The 24,248-nt window shown below is 42.0% G+C and overlaps 1 protein-coding gene across 2 annotated transcripts in view; it reads right to left on the reverse strand.

Moving 5' to 3' along the window:
• LOC141784094 (protein jagged-1a-like) overlaps positions 1 to 5,660 on the reverse strand; it is a 21,466-nt gene extending 15,806 nt beyond the window's left edge. For both annotated transcript variants that reach the window (XM_074661810.1, XM_074661800.1), the window contains exons 1-2: positions 5,366 to 5,660; positions 1,995 to 2,297 (exon numbers count right to left, since the gene is read on the reverse strand). In XM_074661810.1, the coding sequence (XP_074517911.1) occupies positions 1,995 to 2,297; positions 5,366 to 5,425 (363 nt within the window). In that variant the 5' untranslated portion in view covers positions 5,426 to 5,660. The remainder of the gene's footprint in view (positions 1 to 1,994; positions 2,298 to 5,365) is intronic.
• Between the last annotated feature and the right edge of the window lie 18,588 nt (positions 5,661 to 24,248).

Genomic DNA, 24,248 nt, shown 5'->3' on the forward strand with positions numbered 1-24,248 from the left:
TGTCTTGGGCTCTGTATCGTTTGTTTTTGCTATAAAATTTGAAAGAAAAAGAAACTGGGTGGTCTCATTTCATCCTCACATACTCACAGCAGACAGACCAGCTCTGTCCCCATCACTCAGCCCAGCAGCAAACCACAGACGGACCACACAGCTCACAGATTAGCAGTTAGCATGTTAGCCTGAAGCTAACAGAGCTGCTGACAGCTTTAAGGACTAAAATGATCCCAAACAAACATCTCACACCAGATCCGTTTACCCAAACGCCACATCAGCGCCTAAGAGCAGAACCGAGCTAACAGGCCGAGCTGAGTCACCGCCCAGCTGGATCAGGGAGGAACCAGGCGGGCTCAAACACAGAGGGCAGCACCAGGACACAGGCTAACAGCTGATCAGGATCACAGCTCTATGACAGAGGAATCTGAAGTTCAGCTCAGAGACGCTGTAGAAAAAAGCTGAAGACAGTGTCCACAAACTGAAACCAAAATATTCAGAGCTCCCCCTGCTGACTGTGTGGGAAACAGGTCAAACTGTAAAACCCAGATCCAGTTCAGATAGAGGTTCTTCAAACCTAGTTCCTGACTTTTTATTCAGTTCCTATTGTCCTAACTTATGTCACAGGGTTTAGGTTTTGGCCAACTACGGTGGCCCTGAAGGTCAAACACACAAATATTTTCATGAATTAAGATAGAATATACAAAAAAAAGGTTTGACAAACACAAAATTATTTAGCAAAACACAAAAATGTTCCATAAAACGCAGAAATGACATCTTGCAAAATTAAAAAATTAAAAAAGGTAACAAAAAAAACTTTAAAGCATGATTAAAAAAAAATTCATAAAACTCAAAAACATTTCATGAAAAGATATAAAACTATCACAAAAATATTTTTAAATATATTTATAAAAGTTAATTTGTTATTATTGATTTTTTTGGTAAATGATTTAAAACTTTTCTTATCTATTTATTTATTTATTATTTTTACGTTTATTTTTTGCTTTTTAAGAGATATATTTGCTTTCCGAAAAATGGGTTTCACTACACATTTATTGCAAACTTAAAAATATTTTGGAAAAAAAAGCATTTTCTAAAAATCATTTTCTGGAGCATGAACTAACTCAGAAAAATATAAAAATAAAATTATATTTTTTATTTTTATATTTCTTTATATTTTTTATTTTGGTGAATAACATTTCATCATTTCAATGCTTGTAGTTTTAAAAAATCATTTTTGTTTTCATAAAATATTTTTGCTTTAAAAAAAATGGGTTTCACTAAACATTAATGGTAAATGTAAAATATTTTCCCAAATACTTTTGAAAAAAAAGGCTTTTCAGGAAAGGGATTTTAAATGTTTAAAATATTTATTCATTTGTTGACATGATAGATAGCTTTGAAAAATGTTTGCATTTAATTCATTATTTCTGCTTTTTCTTTTAAATATCTGGCTTCAGGAAAATAAATTAGATCTGACAGATATTTTGGGAGTTTCAGTACATGTTTGCACTTCAGGGCCACCGTACGCAATCTGGCACATGCTGCTTCCACTTCCACAACTGTCTTTATCTCAGCGGTACCATACATCTGTTAAAACCCCAAATCTGGGCCCTTCACCCCCAGGACGGTCCCATGAGCCCCTGGCCTTTTTTCAGCTCTAATAATCTAACGATGAAAGAAAAGAAAAAAAAATCTGAGAGAGGTGAGTTCTGGAAACTCAGAGAAGGACGAAGGTCTGATGAGACAAAAAGCAACAACAGGACGTTGTCCTCTCCGTCCACCATGACGGCTCAGCACAACAGAGCAGCTTCATCCTGAGCTGAGAGGTTAACTGTGACAACCACTGAGGAGGAGGAGGAGGAGGAAGAACCACTTGGCGAGGCCGTCTGAGAGCTCCTCATGCTCAGATTTATGACCCTCCAGCTAAAACGGTTCCACTCGTATGGCGACCATTGTGACTGAAGCCACAGCAGGAATCAAAGACAAACTTCTGAACCTACCGGCCACGCAAAGCTGAAAGGCAGCGCCATCCCGGCGGCGTCGCTCTTCCCGTTGTGCACAGTGAAAGTATTCCCTCCGAGCACGGGCGTGGACGCTGTGCCGAAGCTGCAGGGCCCGCCCGAGGACACCTTCAGCTGGTACTCCTTCAGACACACCCGGAAGTAGGTGTCGCATTCGTCCTCCGTGCACCGATCCGCCGCCAGGTCCCGGGCTCCGTCGCAGCAGGCGCCGCTCTGCAGCTGGCCCTTCAGGTTGTGCATGGAAGAAACCTGGAGCTCGAAGTGTCCTGAGGCTGAAGATACCTGCAGAGGGATCAGAGAAGAGTCAGCACCAACCGGTCCACATCGACCTGGACCCATGTCTGCGGCCCAGCCCTGGCAGGTCGGAGCCTTCTGGATCAGGTTCTCCAGCCTCCTGAATGATAGGCCTGAATGAACCCAGGATCCAGGTCCAGGATGCAGATGCTGTCTCTACTTTAGGAGGAGGTTTAAAGCCTCAAGTTAGAGATGGATCAGACCATGGCAGGGGCGTGCAAAGATTTTTTATGGGCAAGGGGCCAAAAGGTAAAAGCAAAGGCACCTGCAGTGTGTTACAACGCCACCCAAGAGGGCCTGAATCATATTTGGGCAGTTAGCTCACATTTTTGCTTCCAAAAAGGCAATCCAGTGCACATTTGGGCTCCCTAAAAGACTCTTTAGCGCAAGTTGGCTTCAGAAAATGGACTCAGCACCTGTTTGGCACAACTTTAGCACCCAAAAACTCACTTTGGGGGCACATTTCCGCTTTCATAAGTCACTTTGGGGGCACATTTTAGCTGCAAAAAGAGCACTTAGGAACATGTTTAGCAACCAAAAGGGTCTTTTGGTTACTCGAGCACACATTTAGCTTCCAGAGAGCCACAAACGAACATGTTTAGCTCCCATAAGGGCACTTTAGCAAATGTTTAGCTTCCAAAAGGGCACGTTGGGGCACATTTTGGCTTCAAAAATAGCTCTTAGGAACATGTCTAGCTACCAAAAGGGTCTTTCAGTCACACTAGCACACCTTATGCTTCCAGAGAGCCACATTAGCACACGTTTAGCTCCGACAAGGGCACTTTGGGGCACATTTCCGCTTTCAGAAGAGCACTTTAGCGCATGTTAAGCTCACAAAAGAGTCACTTTAGGGCACATTTTAGCTGCAAAATGGCACTTTAGCACGCATTTTGCTTCTAAATTGCACTTTGGCATTAATCTAGTTCCGAAAGGTCACTCTGGCACACATTTAGCTTTCAGAGAGCCACATTAGCACAGGTTTAGCTGCCAAAAGGGCACGTTGGGGCACATTTTGGCTTCAAAAAGAGCACTTATGAACATGTTTAGCAATCAAAAGGGTCTTTTGGTCACTCGAGCGCACATTTAGCTTCCAGAGAGCCACATACGAACACGTTTAGCTCCGAAAAGGGCACTTTGGGGCACATTTTGGCTTTTAAAATAGCTCTTAGGACCATGTTTAGCTACCAAAAGGGTCTTTTGGTTACACCAGCACACCTTACGCTTCCAGAGAGCCACATTAGCACATGTTTAGCTCCCGCAAGGCACTTTGGGGCACATTTTGACTTCAAAAAGAGCTGTCAGGAACATGTTTAGCAATCAAAAGGGTCCTTTGGTCACTCTAGCACACATTTAAGTTTCTAAAAGGGCACATACAAATATGTTAAGCTCCCAAAGGGCACTTTAGCAAATGTTTAGCTGCTGAATTGCACTTAAGCACACATTACACTTCCAAAAGGGCACTTTGGGGCACATTTTGGCTTCAAAAATAGCTCTTAGGAACATGTTTAGCTACCCAATGGGTCTTTTGGTCACACTAGCACACCTTACGCTTCCAGAGAGCCACAAACGAACATGCTTAGCTTCCAAAAGGGCACTTTAGCAAATGTTTGGCTTCCAAAAGGGCACTTTAGCACACATTTAACTTCGAAAAGGGCACTTTGGGGCACATTTTGGCTTCAAAAATGGCTCCTAGGACCATGTTTAGCTCCCAAAAGGGTCTTTTGGTTACACCAGCACACCTTGTGCTTCCAGAGAGCCACATTAGCACATGTTGCCGCAAGCATTGCTCCCGCAAGGCACTTTGGGGCACATTTTGACTTCAAAAAGAGCTGTCAGGAACATGTTTAGCAATCAAAAGGGTCCTTTGGTCACTTTAGCACACATTTAAGTTCCAAAAAGGGCACATACAAATACGTTAAGCTCCCAAAGGGCACTTTAGCAAATGTTTAGCTTCTGAAAGGGCACTTTAGCACACATTTAACTTCCAAAAGGGCACTTTGGGGCACATTTTGGCTTCAAAAATGGCTCTTAGGACCATGTTTAGCAATCAAAAGTGTCTTTTGGTTACACTAGCACACCTTACGCTTCCAGAGAGCCACATAAGGCACATGTTTAGCTCCCACAAGGGCACTTTGGGGCACATTTTGGCTTCAAAAAAGAGCACTTAGAACATGTTTGGCTACCTAAAGGACACATTAGTGCTTGTTTTTGCTTTTGAAAGTCCCTTAAGGCGCGTTTCTCATTGGGCCTCTTGGAGGGGGGTGACCTCATGACCCCCCTTCTGTGTGCACTCCTGGGCCTGGACCAGGTCTATGGGCTCAGGCTGTCATGTTGCTAACACAGGTGCTCTCCTGTAGGAATAAAACCACATGAAGTGAGTTATATAAAGGTGGACGTGTTGGACCACAGGGACCAGAGGAAACCACGTGTGGAGCTCCTGAATGCGTTTGGTGTCAGGGTTCAGACACAGCCGATGTGTTCCTGATTTAACGACTGCGGTGTTTCCTTCAGGAGCCTGATCAGCGAACATAAAACCCATTGAAGTGAGAGACACAGGAGTTATTCTGAACAACAGGAGCTTTTTTTAAAAGATGGGGAAACAGTTCGTTCCTGGAGCCTCTTCAAAGTGGAGTTTATAGATCAAACTGTGTCAAATCTTGATTTATGAGTTAGGCCCCATTATTAAAAAAGCATTCAGAGGATATTCACACTCCATTTATCCTTAAAGCTTCCTCAGAGTGATAAATCAGGCGTGTAAAGTCATTTACAGGAGAGGATTGTGACATAATTAGACCTTAACTCAGCTTTCAGGTTATTTTTAGAGACACATTTTATCAGATTATCAATAACAGTAACTTATCAAGGCTTCATGTCACGTTTAAAGTCACTTTTTCAAACTTTCCCTGCAGAAACAGCTCTTTGAGTCACACTAAATAAATCAGGCCGATGCATTGAGAAAAAATTTCTGGAAGTTTCTGTGTCTTTTGATGTAAATCTAGCAGGTTTTTGTGGAGTAAAGCTTGAATCAGAGAAAACTCAGCAGGAGTCTGGTGTACCTGGATGCGGGCGCAGAGCAGCAGCAGCAGGCTGAGGGCGGAGCTCCGTGCGGGGGTCATGCCGGCGGCGGGCTGCTGCCTTCGGCTCTGTGGGGTCAGTGATCCTCGGTGTAACCCTCCACGACCTGGTTCAGACCTCTCTCTGCAAAAACACAGCTGTGGATGTTCTCCAGGAAGAGTCCAGAGGAGGAAAGATCCGAGCTGCCTTTGTCTGCTATTGTCCCGTGAGTGTGTGTGTGTGTGTGTATGAGTGTGTGTGTGTCCACTCCGTGTGTCTGCAGCTGGAGCATGAGCAGCAGTTTGATCCGTCAGGAGAGGAGGCTGCTGGGGGATATCTAAACAGCGTGGGGCGGGGCGTACTCGCGAAGCCACGCCCACTCATGCATGCTGATGTGCAGCGGTTTGTTTACAGTCAGTTCGCGTGGAGGTGCGGAAGTGCGTTCACACAGAGGAGCTAAAACCGACATGAGAGGAGTTTAACGTCCGGATGATAATTATTGAAAGAGGAGGAGAAGAAAGAGAAGAGCTCCTGCTTTAATTATTATTCAAATTCTGCACTTATTCCAGACTTTTCCTCAGAAACATACGACATTCAACTCAAACATTTCTTTTTATTGAGATGTTCCTACACACCAAACCCCATTGAGAAAAACACTGATTTTACCTCACAGGATTTGAAGGACTCTGGCTCCTTCTGTCTGCATCTTTTCCTTGTTTTTTTGTCTCACTGTATCATGCACACAAAGTCTGCTCCACTAGAATTTTAATTCAAACCTTTACAAACTTAAATTAGCCAAAAAACATGAGGCTGCATGAGCCCAGCCGCTCCTCTGTGCATGTAGATAAAATCAAGTTTTTACAAATGGAGTATGGTGGCATTTAAAAGTAATGCTGAAATGCTGACACAAGCTGACAGTTGGAGCAAAGAAGGGCTCGTATCAATTCTCAACCGGAGGATTCTTATCATCCTGACTCCTGTCACAGGTTTAAGGTATGAGCTGACTACGGTGGCCCTTAAGGTCAAATGCACAAACTTTTTGTAAATATATATTTTTTTACAAAACACAAAATTATTTTCAAGACACAGATATGTTCCAAGAAATAAAAAAAAAAAGGAAAAAAAAAAAAACTTTTTAAAAAATAGGTAAAGTTATTTGAAGGTTAATAAAAAAGATAAAAAAATATATATTTTTTAATATTTTTTATTATTTTCTAATCATTTTTAATATTGGTTTGTTATTGCTTTAAAATTTTTAATAAAATTTACAATTTTGAGGGGGGTATATATATATATATATTTTTGCTTTTATTAAAAAAAAGGGGGGGGGATTCTGACTTGTTTATAGAAAATTGAAAAAAAAAGAATCCTTTTTTTTTTTTTTTAGAAAAACAGGTTTTTATGAATTTTTTTTCACACTTTTAAAAATATTTTTGCATTTTATGACTTAATTGGTAGCTTCTGAAAAGATTTTGTGTTTTTTTAAAGTTATTTCTGCTTTATGTAAAATATTTTTGGCTTCAAGAAAAATCAGATTTTGCAAAATATTTTTGGTGTCAGACCACGTTTGCAGTTGTGTCTCGGGGCTACCGTACATTACAGCTGATTAGACCCAAATTATAAATCTGAGCCCTTCACCCCCAGTCCCGTGAATCCTTGTGACAACCAAAAATTGCATTTTCGCTGTGACGTTGATTCGTCTCTGAGAAAAAATTCATTTAGACAAACGGCACAAACTGAGACGTTTGGCATCAAAGAGTTTACTGAAAACAACAACAGCAGCCATAAAATATTCTCAGGTGGAACATCAGAGATGATAGATTATCAAATAAAAAAAAATAAAAAAAAAGAGATCACATTTTTAAATTAACACAAGATCAGACTAAAAACAGCAACATGAAATCTGCATTTTCTGCATTTTGAAAAATGATTTTAAAAAAAAAAGGACCGGCAGATTGGATAAAAATATGTGTTTAATGTGGAGGAATGAAAGAGGCGTCGTGAGGAGGAGGGGCTGATGGGAGGAGGTGGAGGAGGAGGAGGTGATGTTCATGAAATAGAGCCTGAGCGACAGAACAAAGGTGGCCTCCTCTTTATTCTCAAATTAGAGCAGCTGGGCTCTTTTCCCCGGAGGAGGACCATGAATAGATTATTGGGCTCCCTTCACCCCCATCGGCCCCGCCCCCAACCGCCCCTCTGCTGCTGTGGTTATCAGACTGACCTCCTGGAATCACAGGGACCTGATCTGGACCAGGTCTGAGGTCTAGTAGCTCCTGGTCTGGACCAATATCCCAAACTGTGAAGATTAGAAATGTTAACTGTGAAATATGAGCGACGGTAAGGATGTCTTTGTTAAGCTGGGGAACAAAGCATTATGGGAGCGGGGGGACGGACTGAAGGCAGGAAAAAGCAGAGCCCGTCGAAGCATCACTGACGTATAAAACAGTGTCGTCTGCATCACCGTTGAGTTAGCTTTTCAGAGGTATCACTAAATTCATGCTGCAGTTCCCTGAGTGTCCACTAGAGTCTGTCTCCAGCAGTGAGTCAGTCCTCATAGAGCTCCATGTTAAACAGCAGAAATAAACACATTTACATTCTGGATTCATCAAACAGAGGTTGTGTTTAAATTTGTAATGTTTAGGGCAGAATTTCAGAAAATTAGCTTAATTATGTTGTCATTAAAAAAAACTGCAACCTGGCATCTCTTCTGGTTTTTCAGAGGTGTCCAGGCTAAAAAGCTAAAGGCTAAACACAAGCTTTTGGTACGTGGTTCAGCCTTCAGCCTTTGGCTCTTGTTTTAGCCTATGGCTAATGTTTTGGCCTCTAACTTGTGTTTTTAGCCATAAGCTTATGTTCGAGCCTTCAACTCACTTTTTAGCCTTTAGCTTGTGTTATAGCTTCTAGCCCTTAGCTTTTTTTTTTTTTTTTTTTTTTCTTTTTTAGGTCCCTTTGATTTGCAGCCTTAAGCCAGTGTTTTAGCCTTTAACCCATGTGTTAGCCTTAAGCTTGTGTTTTAGACTATATCCCGTGTTTTAGCCTTCACTGTTGGTTTAGCTTTTAGCTTGTGTTTTACCTCCAGTCTGTTTTTTTATGTCCCTATGATTCCAGCCTCTAGCTTGTTTTTTTTAACCTTTGGCTCTTGTTTAAGCTCCAAAGCTGTGTTTTTGCCCTTAGCTTGTGTTTTAGCTTTTTGCTTCTGTTTAAGCATTAGGACTGTATTTTTAGCCTTTAGCTAGTGTTTCAGCTTTAGTTGGCGGTTTAGCCATTAATTTGTGTTTTACCCTTTAGCATATGTTTTAGCTTTTAGCTCACATTTTAGCCTCTATTTTCCCCTTTAGCTTGTGTTTTAGCCTTTAGCTCATGTTTTAGCTTGTGTTCTTGCTCTTGGCTCCTGTTCATGCCTTAAGCCAGTGTTCTAGCTTTAAGCTTCTGCTTAAGCCTTTAGCCTGTATTTTACCCTTTAGTTCATGTTTTAGCCTTTAGCCTGTGTTTAAATCTTTAGCTAGTGTTTTAGCCTCAGTTGGTGTTTTAGCTTTAAGCTCATTATTTAGCCTTTGGTTTGTGTTTTACCCTTGAGCCTGTATTTTTAGCCTTTAGCCTTAAACTAATGTTTTACCCATTAGCCTGTGTTTTAGCCTTTAGCACATGTTTTAGCATTTAGCTCTTGTTTTAGCTTGTGTTCTTGCTTTTGGCTCTTTTTTAAACCTTTAGCTAGTGTTTTAGCCTTAAGCTCAGTGTTTAGCCTTTGATTTGTGTTTTAGCCTTTAGCTCATGTGTTAGCCTTTAGCTCGTGCTCTATCTCTCTCCTGTTTCTCTTTCTTCTGCTCTTCTTTCCTTTTTCTGTCTGACAGTTTGGCTCCAGTGTCCACCATCACTACAAAATTAATCACAGAAATTGTTTTCAGCAGAGACAAAAACACAGATCTCTCTTCTCTTTACTAAACTTCATCAGTCAGCGTGGTGTTGTCATGGAGACTTAGACGTGCTGCAGCTGAGAAGTAGCATTTAGGAATAACCTATGTTGGAGTTTATAATCTGATGTTAAAGTGTGGATTAGGATGAAGCAGATATCTAGAAAAGAATTTTTAGGCAGGTGATGGACAAACACAGGAAGTTGTATAGGACTGAAACACTGAGAGTTGATCAATCAGAGCAGCAGCAGCAGCAGCAGCAGCAGCGTGTCCTGTGCGCTCTGTGTTTACTGACACATGCCTCTCCGTCCCGGCTCTGTTTGAGGGAGCTGTAATTAGATGAAGCTGTTCTTTGCTTTGTGAAATGAAGCAGCTCAGCAAACACAGCAGCCCTCAGCGCGGTCAGCGATGGGACAGCAGCTGATAAACTGAGGCAGCATCCTGGACTCTGCACGGCCTCACCTCCACCTTCACATCAGCTGGTGCTGACCCTCGCCATTTGATGCGGCCACATCAGGAATTTTCTCAGCGTGAAGAAAGGAGGAAGAGGAGGAAGTCAGTATCTGTGTCAGCGCGCAGCAGGAGGCCTCGCGGAGTCCCAGTCTGTCATGTCCTAACCCAGGACTGAGGCTCAGGTCCCGCCCCCAACAAGGCATACGACCAATCATAGTAGAAGAATTCTGTAGGTTTTGATCCTTTTCCAAGTGAAACCCGTGGTGGATTCTCCTCTCTGTGTGAGTCTGGATTCAGGATCAGGTCTGGTCCTCTGTGACCTCTGATAACCCCACAGACACACCGCTTCACCACCTCAGACAGGAGTTCATCAGTTGACAGTCAGGTGTTCATTTCTCTTCCTGAAGCTGACCTAAAACAGTCTGTGAGGTTCCTCACACACACACACACACACACACACACACACACACGCACACACACACACACACACACACACACCTTCCCGACGGTGCAAAGTTAAAAATGTTAACTTAATAACTGGGTAGAATCATCCCTCTGTCCTTCCTAAGGATGCGTATCCTTCCCAGAATGCACTGTGGCTGCAGAAACAGGCCCTCTCTGTGTGGCGTGGAGCTGTCAGGAATCACATGATGGATGAGCGCGTGGGAACAGAGGGCCGCGGACACACTAACACGGGAATAACCTGACACGCTCAGAGTTTCAGGAGGAAAACTGGTCCGGTCTAAGAAAGTCCTCCTCCCATTCAGCTGATTTATTCCTTCAGTTCATGTTTCCTCAGTTCATGGCTCCGGCTCCAGTTCCCAGTTTCCTCCAGTACAGCTCCACGTTCATCCAGTCAGTTACAGAGTCCAATCAGTGTGACAGGCTGAGCTTTGAAGATTTTACTGCTTTTAATCGCCTCAACACTGATACAAACACCGCTGTTCATTCCTTTGATCTCAATCTATTCCTTTGAACTCAATCTATTCCTTTGATCTCAATTCATTCCTTTGATCTCAATCTATTCCTTTGATCTCCTTTTATTGATCTGATCTCATTCTATTGATTTGATCTCATTCTACTCTTTTGATCTTGTTCTATTCCTTTATCTCATTCTACTCCTTTGATCTCGTTCTATTGATTTGATCTTATTCTACTGCCTTGATCTCTTTCTATTCTTTTGATCTTATTCTGTTCCTTTGATCTCAATCCATTCCTTTGATTTCGTTCTATTGATCTGATCTAATTCTATTTCTTTGATCTCATTCTACTCCTTTGATCTTATTCCATACCTTTGTTCACATTCTATTTTTTTTTATCTCATTCTATTGCTCTGATCTCATTCTATTCCTTTAATCTCATTTTACTGCTTTGAACTCATTCAGCGTTTTTATTGCTTTCTATTATTTTGTTGTTGTTCTACTTTTTTTGTTTTCATTCTATTGCTTAGATTAGATTCTACTGCTTGTCATTCCATTGCTTGGTTGTCATGTGATTTCTTTGATCTCACTCTGAGTCTCTCTTTGCATTCTATTTTACTAGTTCATTTATTGCCTTGAGCTCAATCTATTTTTTTTCTTCATTGGTTTACTGCTTGGTTGTCATTCTATTGCCTTCATTTGATTCCATGGCTTATTTGTAATTTTATTTCTTGATTGTTATTCTATTGCTTTGATTAGATTAGATTCAAGTGCTTAGTTGTCATTCTATTGCTCGGTTGTCATTCTTTAGATTGTCATTCTATCACATCTGATCTCGTTAGAATTCTTTGATCAGATTCTATTGCTTTGGGTTTATTCTATTTCTTTGATCTATTTCTACTGCCTTGTTGTCAGTATGTCGTTCATACTGGTTTCCTGTCTGGCTGTTACTGTGACGTCTGATCCCCTGGTCTCTGTGGACCTGACGGGAGAATCTTGGCTCTGTTGGACTCTGAAGGAAGGACCTGATGGACCCCTCATGGTCCTTGAAATCAGTCTTCATTTCTCTGCTGTGACACCGTCAGAGACAGTAGCTCCTGACGCTCTGATCATAAAACTACGTCTAACCTCTCAGACCATCAGACCCCTCTGCCCCCCCCTGTCAGTCCTGATCCTGGAAGAAGTCCTCTCTCCAGAAAACCCCAGACTTTCCCGCTGCCCACAGGGACTCGGCGTGAGCAGCATCATCTGCAGCGAGTTCTGCTAATCACAGCCAGATGTTGGAAATCTGTGCACACCAACACACACCGACACACACCTGAAGTGTGTGACAGACAGCCAGGACAGGAAACTGTCTGTACACACACACACACGCCACAATTAGCATCTCGTTTAGCATCACGTTACTGTAAGTCGTTAGGTTAGTGTCAGAGAAACAGCAGATCTGAAGTCAGACTGAGCTCTCAGCCAACACCCCGAAAACATGAGAACACACACACACACACACACACACACACACACACACACACACACACACACACACACACACAGCTGCTTCCTGACGGCCGGCTCCACCGAGGCCAAAGAGCCAAAACGGTCTGGACCTCTGCGCTCACAGCGCTCAGAGAGAAGAGAAGACACATTACAATCCGTCACATTACAAACCAAAATATGTCGTGGGCACCGTTTCCCGTTCTTTGGACAAACACTCTGTGATTCACCCGCTTCATAAAAACCCTGTTTGGCAGGTTTTCTGAAAGCTTCCTCTCTGGATCTGCACAGACCAGAAGGATCGGACCCACACAGAGGACTCTGGTTTCTGCAGCATGTTAGGAAAGAAAAACACACAGACTGACGGATCAACTGAGAGTCATTAAGAGCTGATCTGAGACTGAGTTTCATGGTTTCATTAGCGTAACGTAAATCACACTCTGCATCTTTACGTTCACACTTTCATCCCACAGCCTGAAAATGGTCAAACGGCCTTGCAGTCAAACGGCGTGAAAGTTAGTTTCAGACTCTCCTGAATTTCTGTGCTCGGGAAATTTTAACGTTGGGGATCTAAAGCTTTGAAATAGGTTGATGGTTGATGCTAAAGCTTAGCTAGCAATTAGCATCTTCCTTCAAAGCCAGCAGACTCCAACAGTGACTTTACTTGACGAAGCACAGGAATTGTTGGTCCACCAAGCAGTCCGTGTCCTTCTTGGTAGGTGGTGTGTAAGCCAGATGCTAATAGCCTTGTCAGCTAGGTGATAGCATGTCACCATGGCAGCGCAACACAGTGCACCCTGCTAATGAAACCAATGAAGAAGAAAAACAGCAGTTTTGTTTTTCTTCTTCGTTGGTTTTATTACCAGGGTACAATGTGTCGTCATGCTAACGTAGCTGACGAGGCTAACAGCATCCAGCTTACACGCCGCCTACCAAGAAGGGCACAGTTATCAGTGGAAACACAAACAGGATCAGGCTTTTCTGATCCAAACCGGACCACTTGGTGGAAACAGGGCTTTAGATCACTTGTGGTATTGTGAGACCAGGACCCAGGACCCAGGACTGGAAACCCAGGATGAGTCCTTCATCCAGTGAAGACAAACAGCTTCTCTCCAGGCTCAGAGACAAACAGCCTGAAAATACTTTTGTTTTTGGCTTTTTACCATTTCTGTGAAACAATCATGCAGCGGGGACTCGAAGCTGCTCAGAGCTCCACCAAGTGTCACGCAACTCAGTCAGCACTTCATGACCCTGTCACTTCACATTTGGAGGGAAGGAGGGAGTGAAACCACAATGTTTCAGAAGGTGGTTTTTCCACAACAACAGCAAACAGATTAATGACAGAGCCCTGCCGTCCCCCGAGAGGAGAATAGAGACGTTATTGTCTGAAGAGACTTTAAATTATTCATCAGGCTTCAGCAGAGAGACTGCTCTGGTTCCTCAGAGTCACTTCACAGTCCGTACGTCACGAGACTCAACGTCACGCCACAGTACGGCTTCCACCTGAGGATGCTGGTCATCTGGAGAGAACAGGTGTACACATTTACACGTCAGCATTAACAGGTACACTAGAAAAGTCTAAACAGGAAAAGGTTCAACTCAAGAAAACCAGGTCCAATAGTGTCTGATGTTTCTTAAAGACACAGTTCCATAGTTCCTGAAGTTTCTCAAAGAGACAGTTCCATATTTCGCTAATGTTTCTTAAAGAGAAAGATACATGGTTCCTTAATATTTCTTAAAAGGACAGTTCCATAGTGCCTAATGTTTCTTAAAGAGACAGTTCAATAGTGCCCTTAAGTTTCTTAAAGAGACAGTTCAATAGTGCCCTTAAGTTTCTTAAAGAGACAGTTCCATAGTGCCTGATGTTTCTTAAAGAGACAGTTCCATAGTGCCTACTGTTTCTTAAAAAGTCAGTTCCATTGTGCCTGATGTTTCTTAAAGAGACAGTTCCATAGTGCCTGATGTTTCTTAAAGTGACAGTTCCATAGTGTCTGATGTTTCTTAAAAAGTCAGTCCCATAGTGCCTGATGTTTCTTAAAGAGACAGTTCCATAGTGCCTGATGTTTCTTGAAGAGACAGTTCCATAGTGTCTGATGTTTCTTAAAAAGTCAGTCCCATAGTGCCTGATGTTTCTTAAAGAGATAGTTCCATAGCGTCCAATGTTTCTTAAAGAGATAGTTCCATAGCATCTGATGTTTCTTGAAGAGACAGTTCCATAGTGCTTTAATGTTTCTTAAAGAGACAGTTCCAAAGTGCCTGATGTTTCTTGAAGAGACAGTTCCATAGCGTCTGATGTTTCTTAAGAGACAGTTCCATAGTGCTTTAATGTTTCTTAAAGAGACAGTTCCATAGCGTCTGATGTTTCTTAAGAGACAGTTACATAGTGCCTGATGTTTCTTAAAAAGACATTTACATGGTTCCTTAATATTTCGTAAAGAGGCAGTTCTATAGTGCCCTGGTGTTTCTCAAAGAGACAGTTCCATAGTTCCATGGTGCATGATGTTTCTCAAAGAGAAAATTCCATAGTGCTTTAATGTTTCTTAAAGCGATAGTTCCATAGCCTCTGATGTTTCTTAAAGAGACAGTTCTTTAGTGCTTTAATGTTTCTTAAAGAGACAGTTCTATAGTGCCCTGGTGTTTCTCAAAGAGACAGTTCCATAGTTCCATGGTGCATGATGTTTCTCAAAGAGAAAGTTCCATAGCGTCCAATGTTTCTTAAAGAGATAGTTCCATAGTGTCCAATGTTTCTTAAAGAGATAGTTCCATAGCCTCTGATGTTTCTTAAAGAGACAGTTCTTTAGTGCTTTAATGTTTCTTAAAGAGACAGTTCTATAGTGCCCTGGTGTTTCTCAAAGAGACAGTTCCATAGTTCCATGGTGCATGATGTTTCTCAAAGAGAAAGTTCCATAGCGTCCAATGTTTCTTAAAGAGATAGTTCCATAGCGTCCAATGTTTCTTAAAGAGATAGTTCCATAGCGTCCAATGTTTCTTAAAGAGATAGTTCCATAGCCTCTGATGTTTCTTAAAGAGACAGTTCTTTAGTGCTTTAATGTTTCTTAAAGAGACAGTTCCAAAGTGCCTGATGTTTCTCAAAGAGACAGTTACATAGTGCCTGGTGTTTCTTAAAGAGACATGTACATGGTTCCTTAATATTTCTTAAAGAGACAGTTCTATAGTGCCCTGATGTTTCTTAAAGTGACAGTTCCACAGTGCTCGGATGTTTCTTAAAGTGACAGTTCCACATTGCCCTGATGTTTCTTAAAAGGCAGTTCTATAGTGCCCTGGTGTTTCTTAAAGAGACAATCCCATAGTCCCTGATGTTTCTTAAATAGACAGTTCCAAAGTGCCTGATGTTTCTTAAAGAGACAGTTCCATAGTCCCTGAAGTTTCTTAAAGAGACAGTTCCATAGTCCCTGAAGTTTCTTAAAGAGACAATTCCATGGTGCCTGATGTTTCTCAAAGAGACAGTTCCATAGTGCTATGATGTTTTTTTTAAAGAGACAGTTCTTTAGTGCCCTAAAGTTTCTTTAAGAGACAGTTCCAAAGTCCCTGATGTTTCTTAAAGAGACAGTTCCCTTGTGTCTGATGTTTCTTAAAGAGACAGTTCCATTTTGCCTGATGTCCATAGTGTCTCATGTTTCTTTGAGATAGAGCTCTATGGTGCCTGATGTTTCTCAAAAAGACAGTTCCATAATGCAGAGTTTGTTTCTACAGCGAAGGCAGGTGACATCAAGGTTTTTCTGATATCTTTGTTTGTAGGAGGCCCTCAGGAGGAGAAGAAAACTTCTTTTAGGATGTTCCTTGAAGTGAAGTCTACAGAAGAGGACCAGGAGGTTTAGGTCTACAGGAGGTCTTGGTCTGGAACAGTCTTTAGATGATTTGGATTCTCACTTTCTGCAGTGTTAAACAAACTAAGCAGACGGTCAGGTTACAGCTCGACGTGCTGAACAGCGTATTAATAATTGACGGAATCACCTTTAACCTTCAGAGATCAATACACAGCTCATCTGCTGCTTTTCATCGGCGCCCGCTGGGAGTGTGGCGTCCTTTTCATTGAGATCGAGTGGTGCCATCTGCCGTCTCTGAGTGACACCTGAACCCTCAGAGCTCTCTGTTGGGTAGATTCCTCAGAGCAGCACGCTAACAGCATGCTAACAGAAGGTTAGCAGCAGCTCTGATGACCACGGTGGCTCTACTATGACATAATCAGTTTCTACCTGAAGGACAGGGCCCCTGAGGAAGGAAACAGCTTTTGAATTCTTTGAGTTGGCTAACATTAGTGTGGCAACAGCGGAGGAGGCTTCTGGAACGTCAGGTTCCAGGTTACGAACACAGCTCATACTGACAGAGTCTTTCATCAGAAGCATCAGGCACAGACAGGTCTTCACAGGAAGCACTGACAGGTTGGTGGTCATGCTAACTGTAGCTAGCTCCTAAGCTAACCGGTTGGTTGGTTGCTGTGGGGGGTTTTCCGTCCAGCTCAGACTGATTTCCTGTTTTACTGGACACGGATTGTTGACACATATCAACAGGTTGCTGGGACGTCGTGTGACTGACAGTCTGAGAAGAAAGACGACGGCGAGCGCTTCGTTCACTCTGCAGCCGTCTGACGCTGGAATAACTCCCTGATATCCCAGAATCCCTCTGGGTAACTCTGGTCTGAGCAGGTCAGGGCGAGTTGTCTTCCAGTCTTTTGACGGGACGCCTCCTGAGGATCTCTGACCTTTTCTAAATGCAGCTGCTGTCAGCCGGCTGAGAGTGGAGCTCTGAACGCTACGGGCTGACGTTGGTGTCATAAATAAAGATCAGAAAAATAAAACACAGGAGACCACGGCGCTTTCTCTTTGTTCTCTTTGTTTCAGTCAACAGGTTTAAAGCTGAACCTGGAGGATGAGACACGAGGAAGGTTTTTATTCTGTCACTGTGCGAAGGACACAGACACATGCCTCAGTCGGATTAGGTTTCTCTGTGTTGTTCTGACTGTGTCTCAGTGAAGTGGAGCCTCCGTCAGCTGCAGATGTTCACTCAGAGCTCAGTCTCTCCTGCTGCGAGTGAAACACAAATATATGACGGCTGCAGAGACGAGGGGCTTTCCCAGGACTCCAAACGAGCAGTGACGTCTTTCTCCTCTCTGTGCTGCCAAAAAAAGAAGATTTAATAACTCGAAAGAGTAACGCCACACCCTCAGAGTGAACACTCCTGTTACAGCGAAGATCTTTGGAAGTCCAGGAAACATGTTCACTGTGTCCTTTGGCTTTTTATGTAAAGAGTGTTTTCTGCTTTCCCATATTAAAATATTAATCTACTGTCCTAATGCTGGACGCTCAGACTGAACGTGTGCAGATCGTCAAACCTCTGGATGTTCATACGCTGAACAAATCCCTGAATCTGTAAACTATGATGACGGGTTAGGGCCACTTTTTAAAAATAAATTTTAAAAAAATGAAGAAGAAAAAAAAGGAAATTAGAAAAATAAACTTAAATTACTACAATCATTAAAATAAAAGAATAATGTTAAAAACTTATGAGAAAAAATAAAAAAGTCATAAGGATAAATTCACCAATTTTCAAGAAAAAGTCTTAAAGTAACAAAAATAAAGTTGTTAATGAATAAAAATATTTATAAAAAGCCACAAACTTAAGAAAATTGTCATTAATCAACAGGAATTAAGTTTTTCATTTAATAGAATAAAGTCGTGTGAGATGTATGAGAAAAACTTTTGAAAATCTATAAAAAAAGGCACAAATTAACTAAATTTCAGCTGTAAAATTACAAAAATGTTTAAAAATTCCAAAGAAAAAAGATCCAAATTTTTTGAGAACTTAGTCTTTAATCTACTTTACAAAAAAATTTAAGAGAAAATATTCACAAATTTGAGAAATTTGTGGTGAATATACAAGATTAAAGTTGTTCAATTAAAAAAAAGTTTTAAATTTAAAAACAAACAAAGTCACAAATTTAAGAGAAAAAGTCCTAAATTTATGAAACAAAATAATACATCTAAAAGAAAAAAAAAATAATGAGAATAAAAGCTGTTAATTCAAAAGAAAAAGACACCCATATATGAGAAAAAAAGTAACAAATTTAAAAAATTTAAGTCATAAATTTGCAAAATAAAGTAGCAAATTTGAGAGAATAAAATCCTAAATTTATAAGAAGAAATGTGAAGTTGTGAGAAAAAAAAATCATTAATTTAAGTGCATAGAGTCTTTTATTTATAACATTGTCCTTTTAAATTTCGGAGAATAATCTTGTTAACTTACTTTTTTCTCTTTCTTTATTTTGTCCCCTATCCTCTGCCGTAGTAAACAGATCAAAGCACTAAGTTCCTAACTTCCTGAACAGATGAGGTCATCACAAAAGGACCTCCTAACTGGTTCATGTCACAAGAAGAGGTGGGCCTCAAACACTAAGGTCTGCCCATAGCTTCCCCCTTTGACGGCCTCTAGAGGGCTGGCCAATCAGAGTGAGGGGGTTTGTGGCGTAGGCAGCCTTAAAGAAACAGCAGCTAAAATGTTGGATAGTTGGAAAAAGGGTTTTTTTAACACCAGGGAGAGAAAAATAATAAAGATTATTTTGAGCTGCAAATCATATAAAGATTCTACGGAGGCCCCAGAGGGACAGAATAAAGACTAAAACAAAAAGAAAGAGCAGTGTCCCCTCTTTAAGTTTCATAAGCAGCTGATCTTCATGAGCTTGATTTTACCGGAGCAGTGAGGGACAAACAGCCTCCTCACAGATTCAAGCTTAGACGTGACGACCTCAGCTGGATTATTTCATCATTTCATGCAGACAAACCAAACTTAAACTCTTTTTAGCTCCAGTTTGGTCGACAAACCCTTAAATTATTGCAGATGTCCCTGTTTTGTTGTGACGGACTGAGAAAAGACGTCTGGGAAACTCTCTCTGTCTCTGACCCCACGGTCACGGTTTCTCTCCTGGTTTCACACGCTGAGCTCCCAGCTCGCTCCCAGCCCGCTCTCAGCGCTGAGCGGCGTTTCTCCGCTCTATGGAGTCAGGAACAATTATGGCTGCAAGAAACAATCCATAAAAACTATTATAGAGCTTAAATACCACGTGTTAAAGTCTGTTCTCAAGACTCACTTCAAGCTTCCTCTGAGTGTGTGTGTGTGGTTGTGTGTCGGGCCTCTGTTGTTGTTTTAACACTTTGGGTTAAAGGCGTTATAAAGACAGGCCTCCTCTTCTCCTCTTTGACTCTCTCTCCTCCTGCCTCCACACGTCCCGACACAAACAGCCTGTAAACTTGTTTCCGTCATGTTTTTATCGAATATTTCTCCAGTTTAGCCGGACAGAGATAAAACTACAACTCAGGAAGTTTTATGTGTCAAAGACCGAGATGTAGGCCTCCGTTTCCCAGAGTTCTCTGGTGTTGTGTCCGTCCCTCTCAGTCTACTGTTCGCTGGTTGAAATCAACGCTATCTCGGACAGCTTAACCTCTGTTTTAGCCTTTAGCTCATGTTTTAGCCTCTAGCTCATAATATAACATTAGGCTTGTGTTTAAGTCGTAGGCTAGTTTTTTAGCCTTTTAATTAATGTTTTAACCTTTTAGTTTGTGTTTTAGCCTTTAATTGTGGTTAAGCCTTTAGCTTGTGTTTTAGCTTTTAGCTAGCATTGTAGCTATTGGGTTGTGTTTTAACCTTTAGCTTGTGTTTGAGACCTAAGCTTGTGTTTAAGCCTTTTATTGCGTTTTAGCCTTAACCATGTGTTTTACACTTTAGGCCGTTTTTTTTTTTTTTTTTAGCCTTTAGCTCGTAATTTATCGGTTAGCTACTGTTTGAGCTTTACGCTAGTGTTATAGCCTTTTGGGTCGTGTTTTAGCCTTTAGCTCAAGTATTTTCCTTTAGCAACTGATTAAGCCTTTAGCTCATGTTTAAGCCCTCAACTTGTGTTTTGTCCTTTAGCTCGTGTTTTAGCCTGTAGCTAGTGTTTTAAGCCTTTAGCTTTTGTTTTAGCTCTTGGCCTGTGTTTTAACCTTCAGCTCGTGTCTTAGCCTTAAGCTTGTGTTTTAGCCTTTAGCTTGTGTTTAAGCTTTTAGCTCGTGTTTCAGCTTTTAGCACATATTTTAGCTTTTAACTCGCATTGTAGCCTTTAGCTTGTGTTAAAGCCTTTTACTCATGTTTTAGCCCTTAGCTCATGTCTCAGCTTTTAGCTTGTGTTTTGGACTTTAGGTCGTGTTTTTCAGCCTTTAGCTCATGTTTAAGCTTTTAGGTCGAGTTTCAGTCTATAGCTTGCATTTTAATCTTTAGCTTTAGCTATATTAGCCTTTAGCCTGCAGTGTTTTGGCTTTTAGCTAGTATTTAAGCCTTTAACTTGTGTTTAAGCCTTTGGCTAATGCTTTTAAATAAGAAATAACCTCTATTGGTGCTACCAATCTCATTTTAAAGTGTGGGTTAGGATCAGGCAGATATCTAGAAGAGAGACTTTTTTAAGATCACTTAGAAACTCCTTACTGTCCCTTTAAGAGGTAGGCTAACTGACTTTAACTATGTGACCTTTAGAGTTAGAGGCAGACCACAAACTTGCATGCTTTGTGAGGCTGAGTAATCTTTTTACTGCTGTTTGTTAGCTGAATGCTAACACCAGCTAACGCCACAAACTAACAGACCATTGAATTTAGAGGTAGAACAACAACTCCTGTACTCTGAGATGATAATGACTGATTCAGTGTGCGTGGGGCTTCGTAAAGACTGTTGACAGCGCTCTCCTCTTGCTCCTCCATGCCTGTTTGCTCATGTTGCTCTCTCGAGTTTGGAAACAGGAAGTGAACCCTGAAACGTATCGATCCGTGTGAATCTGAAGCCGTCACACCAGGTCTGATGTTTTGTTTCTGCTCCTGTCGGACTCAGATCAAACTTCTCAGACTCTAACGAGGATTAAAGTGGACACTGCTGGCATCCAGTCCGTCCCCCCAGCTCCTCCTGACTCTGGGCCTCCATCAGCCCAGCTCCTGGTCCTGGTCCTGGTCCTGTGACAGAGAGTCTGAGGGACAAAGGGCGTGAGGCGGAGCAGGAGCCGCTTCACGCTGCTGGAGTCTCACTCGTGGCCTCCTCTGCTCTCCTCAACTCGGCGGCGGGTGTGGCGGGCCAGCAGCTCTTGTGTGTCCCTAAAAGGATTATGGGGGCTTAATTGAGTGTGCTAATTGAGAGGAGAGTGAATGAGGGTGAAAGGAGGCGAGGGCAGATGTGCTGTGAAACCCCTGGCTCTTTCTAAAGAATACAAATCAGATCCTTTCTCCGCTCTTCATCACACTCAATCGACTCTTTCAGGACGCCGGCGAGGAGGGGCCGAGCGGACAGATGGTTTCCACGGCGAGCTGTATGGAGGCCATCACACCCCTCTGTGGCACCTTTTCTTCAGGAGTGATGGGCGTTTTATTGGCTATTCATGACCCCAGGATCTCAGCGGGAACAAAGACTGACTCCAGCCGGGGATCCTCAGAGAGCCGGGGTCTGGATCGTGGCGAGGCCGTCCGATACACTTAAAGCTGACGAGGAGGAGAGGGAGGGTTACCTGGGGAGGGCTGGGGGACTGTAAAAAAGGCCACTTTAAGCCAGGAACAATGGCGTTCTTCATCAGCGCCGTGTCCAAACACAGATTTAGAAAAACCAGGTCCAGCAAATCTTCCCACACTCTATTAGAGATGTTACGGTACGGACTGAAGCGTGTCCTCTGAAGATCTGATGGGTCAGGGTTAGCCCAACTCAACCCTCACCTCTGAGAGTGTCCAACCCTGCAGAGGGAGAGCTTTTGGCAACAGCGGAGGAGGATTCTTGATGACAAACACACTTTGCCAGCTTCAAGCTAAAGTTACAACTAAACCTTTCAAAATAAATTCTAAGACGGCTTTGAAACGTGAATGCCACACACACACACACACACACACACACACACACACACACACACACACACACACGCTCAATCCCCCCCCCAGCAGCGACCCTGAAGAGTCTTTTATAACTTTTAGAGCAGCAGAGACACAAAGAGCAGAGGGGCTGATGGGTGTTTAGGGGGGGGGTCGTATCAGCTCATGAATTTAGGGTCCTGTATTATCACCCCCCCCCTCCCTCTACACACCCCCTAGTCCTCATTGTCCCCCTGAGGGATCTATGGGGGTCTGATGGTGTGAATGCCACCTGTCAGCGAGCGCAGAGAACAGGATTAATCAGCTCTGTGTTCTCGTTAGACGTCGCTAATTGACTTTTAGTGACACAAGACACAACAGGAGGGGGGGCACTGTGAGGGGGGGCACATGGGGGGACACAAGGGGGACTCAGGGGGACTCGGTCTCTGCAGCTGAAACCAACCTGTTGCTTCGTCTGAGGAGGACTTCTTTCTAACTTCCTGTTTCTGAATCAAACTGAAAATTTCTGCAACTTTTTAGATTTTATTTCTTTGGATTTATTGATACATTTTATTTGATCACTTATTATTTTTATTGTAAAAAATATTTTTTCCCATGAGTCCCTATGAGGAGTTTCTGAGTGATCCTAAAAAAGTCTCTCTGTTAGATATCTGCCTGATCCTAATCCACACTTTAACACGAGATTATCAGCTCCAACATTACAGGTTATTCCTATTCCTGTTGGCACGTCACCATGACAACACCACGCCGGCTGATGAAGTTTATCAGAGAGAAGAAAGATCTGTGTTTGTCTCTGTTGACAACAATTTCTGTGATTAATTTTGTAGTGATGGTGGACACTGGAGCCTAACTGTCAGACAGAAAAAGGACAGAAGAGCAGAAGAAAGAGAAACAGGAGAGAGATAGAGCACTAGCTAAAGGCTAAAAGGGCTAAAACACAAGCTAAAAGACAAGCCAAAGGCTTAGACACAAGCTATAGGCTAAAACACGAGCTAAAACATGAGCTAAAACACGAGCTAAAACATGAGCTCAAACATGAGCTCAAGGCTAAAACACGAGCTAAAGGCTACAAGAGCTAAAACACAAGCAAAATCACAAGCTAAAGGCTAAAACACAAGATTACAACTTAAACAAAAGCTAAAGGCTAAAGCACCAGCAGAAAGTTATAACTAAGCTAAAGGCTAAAAAAGATTCTGAAGTTAAAACACACAGGCTACAGGCTAAAACATTGGCTAAAGAATTTAACATGAGCTAAAGGCTAAAACACAAGCTATGGGCCAAAACACAGACTAAAGGTTTAAAAACAAGCTAAAGGCTAAAACATGTGCTAAGAGCTAGATAACAGGCTATATGCCAAGAAAAAATGAGCTAAAGGCTAAAACATGGGCTAAATGCTAACAAAAAAGCTTAGGGCTAAAACACAAGATTAGGGCTTAAACATCAGTCAGGGCTGAAACATAAGCTTAAGGCTAAAACACAAACTAAAGGCCAAACACAAGCTAAAGGCTTAAAGGAAAACAGGGCTCAAAGATATTTCACAAGCTATGGCTAAAATATGAGCAAGGCTAAAACACAAGCTACAGGCTGAAACTCAAGCTATGGGTAAAAAACACAGATTGAAGGTTTAAAAACAAGCTAAAGGCTCAAACGTGCTAAGAGGTAAAGGTTTAAACAGGAGCAAAAGGCTAAACAAGGCTAAATGCTAACACAAAAGCTAAGGTCTAAAACACAAGATTAGGGCTTATACATTAGCTAAAGCCTAAAACAAAGGAATAAGGCTAAAAAAGAAGCTAAGGACTTAAACACAAGCTTAAGGCTAAAACACAGGCTAAAGGCTAAAAAGAAAACAATGCTCAGGATCACAAGCTATTGGCTAAACAGGAGCAAACTGCTAAAACATGGGCTAAAGGCTTAAAAACAAGCTAAAGGCTAAAACAAAGACTCCAACAAGCAAGTTTTGTTGATGCCAAGTTTTTCATTATTTTCATTATTTGGTGATTTATGATTTTACTGGATCCGAGCTCTAAACTCTACTAAACTCTGAAATCACACAGACTAAATTAAGGCTGACGGCAAGCGTAGACCAGCTGCTTCTGATGCCTACAGGATAGATTCACTGGTTTTATAAATAAAGTTTGGTGCTTTGAATAAAGTTAACTCGTCTTCTGTGTCACAGTCCGATTCCTGCTGCTTCAATCTGTGAGGCCTGGAAAATGACAGAATGAC

Source organism: Halichoeres trimaculatus, unplaced genomic scaffold (genome assembly GCF_033239565.1).
Source record: "Halichoeres trimaculatus isolate MK-OKI-2021-1 unplaced genomic scaffold, fHalTri1.1 fHalTri1_scaffold_2, whole genome shotgun sequence".
In the NCBI taxonomy this organism is placed as follows: domain Eukaryota; kingdom Metazoa; phylum Chordata; class Actinopteri; order Labriformes; family Labridae; genus Halichoeres; species Halichoeres trimaculatus.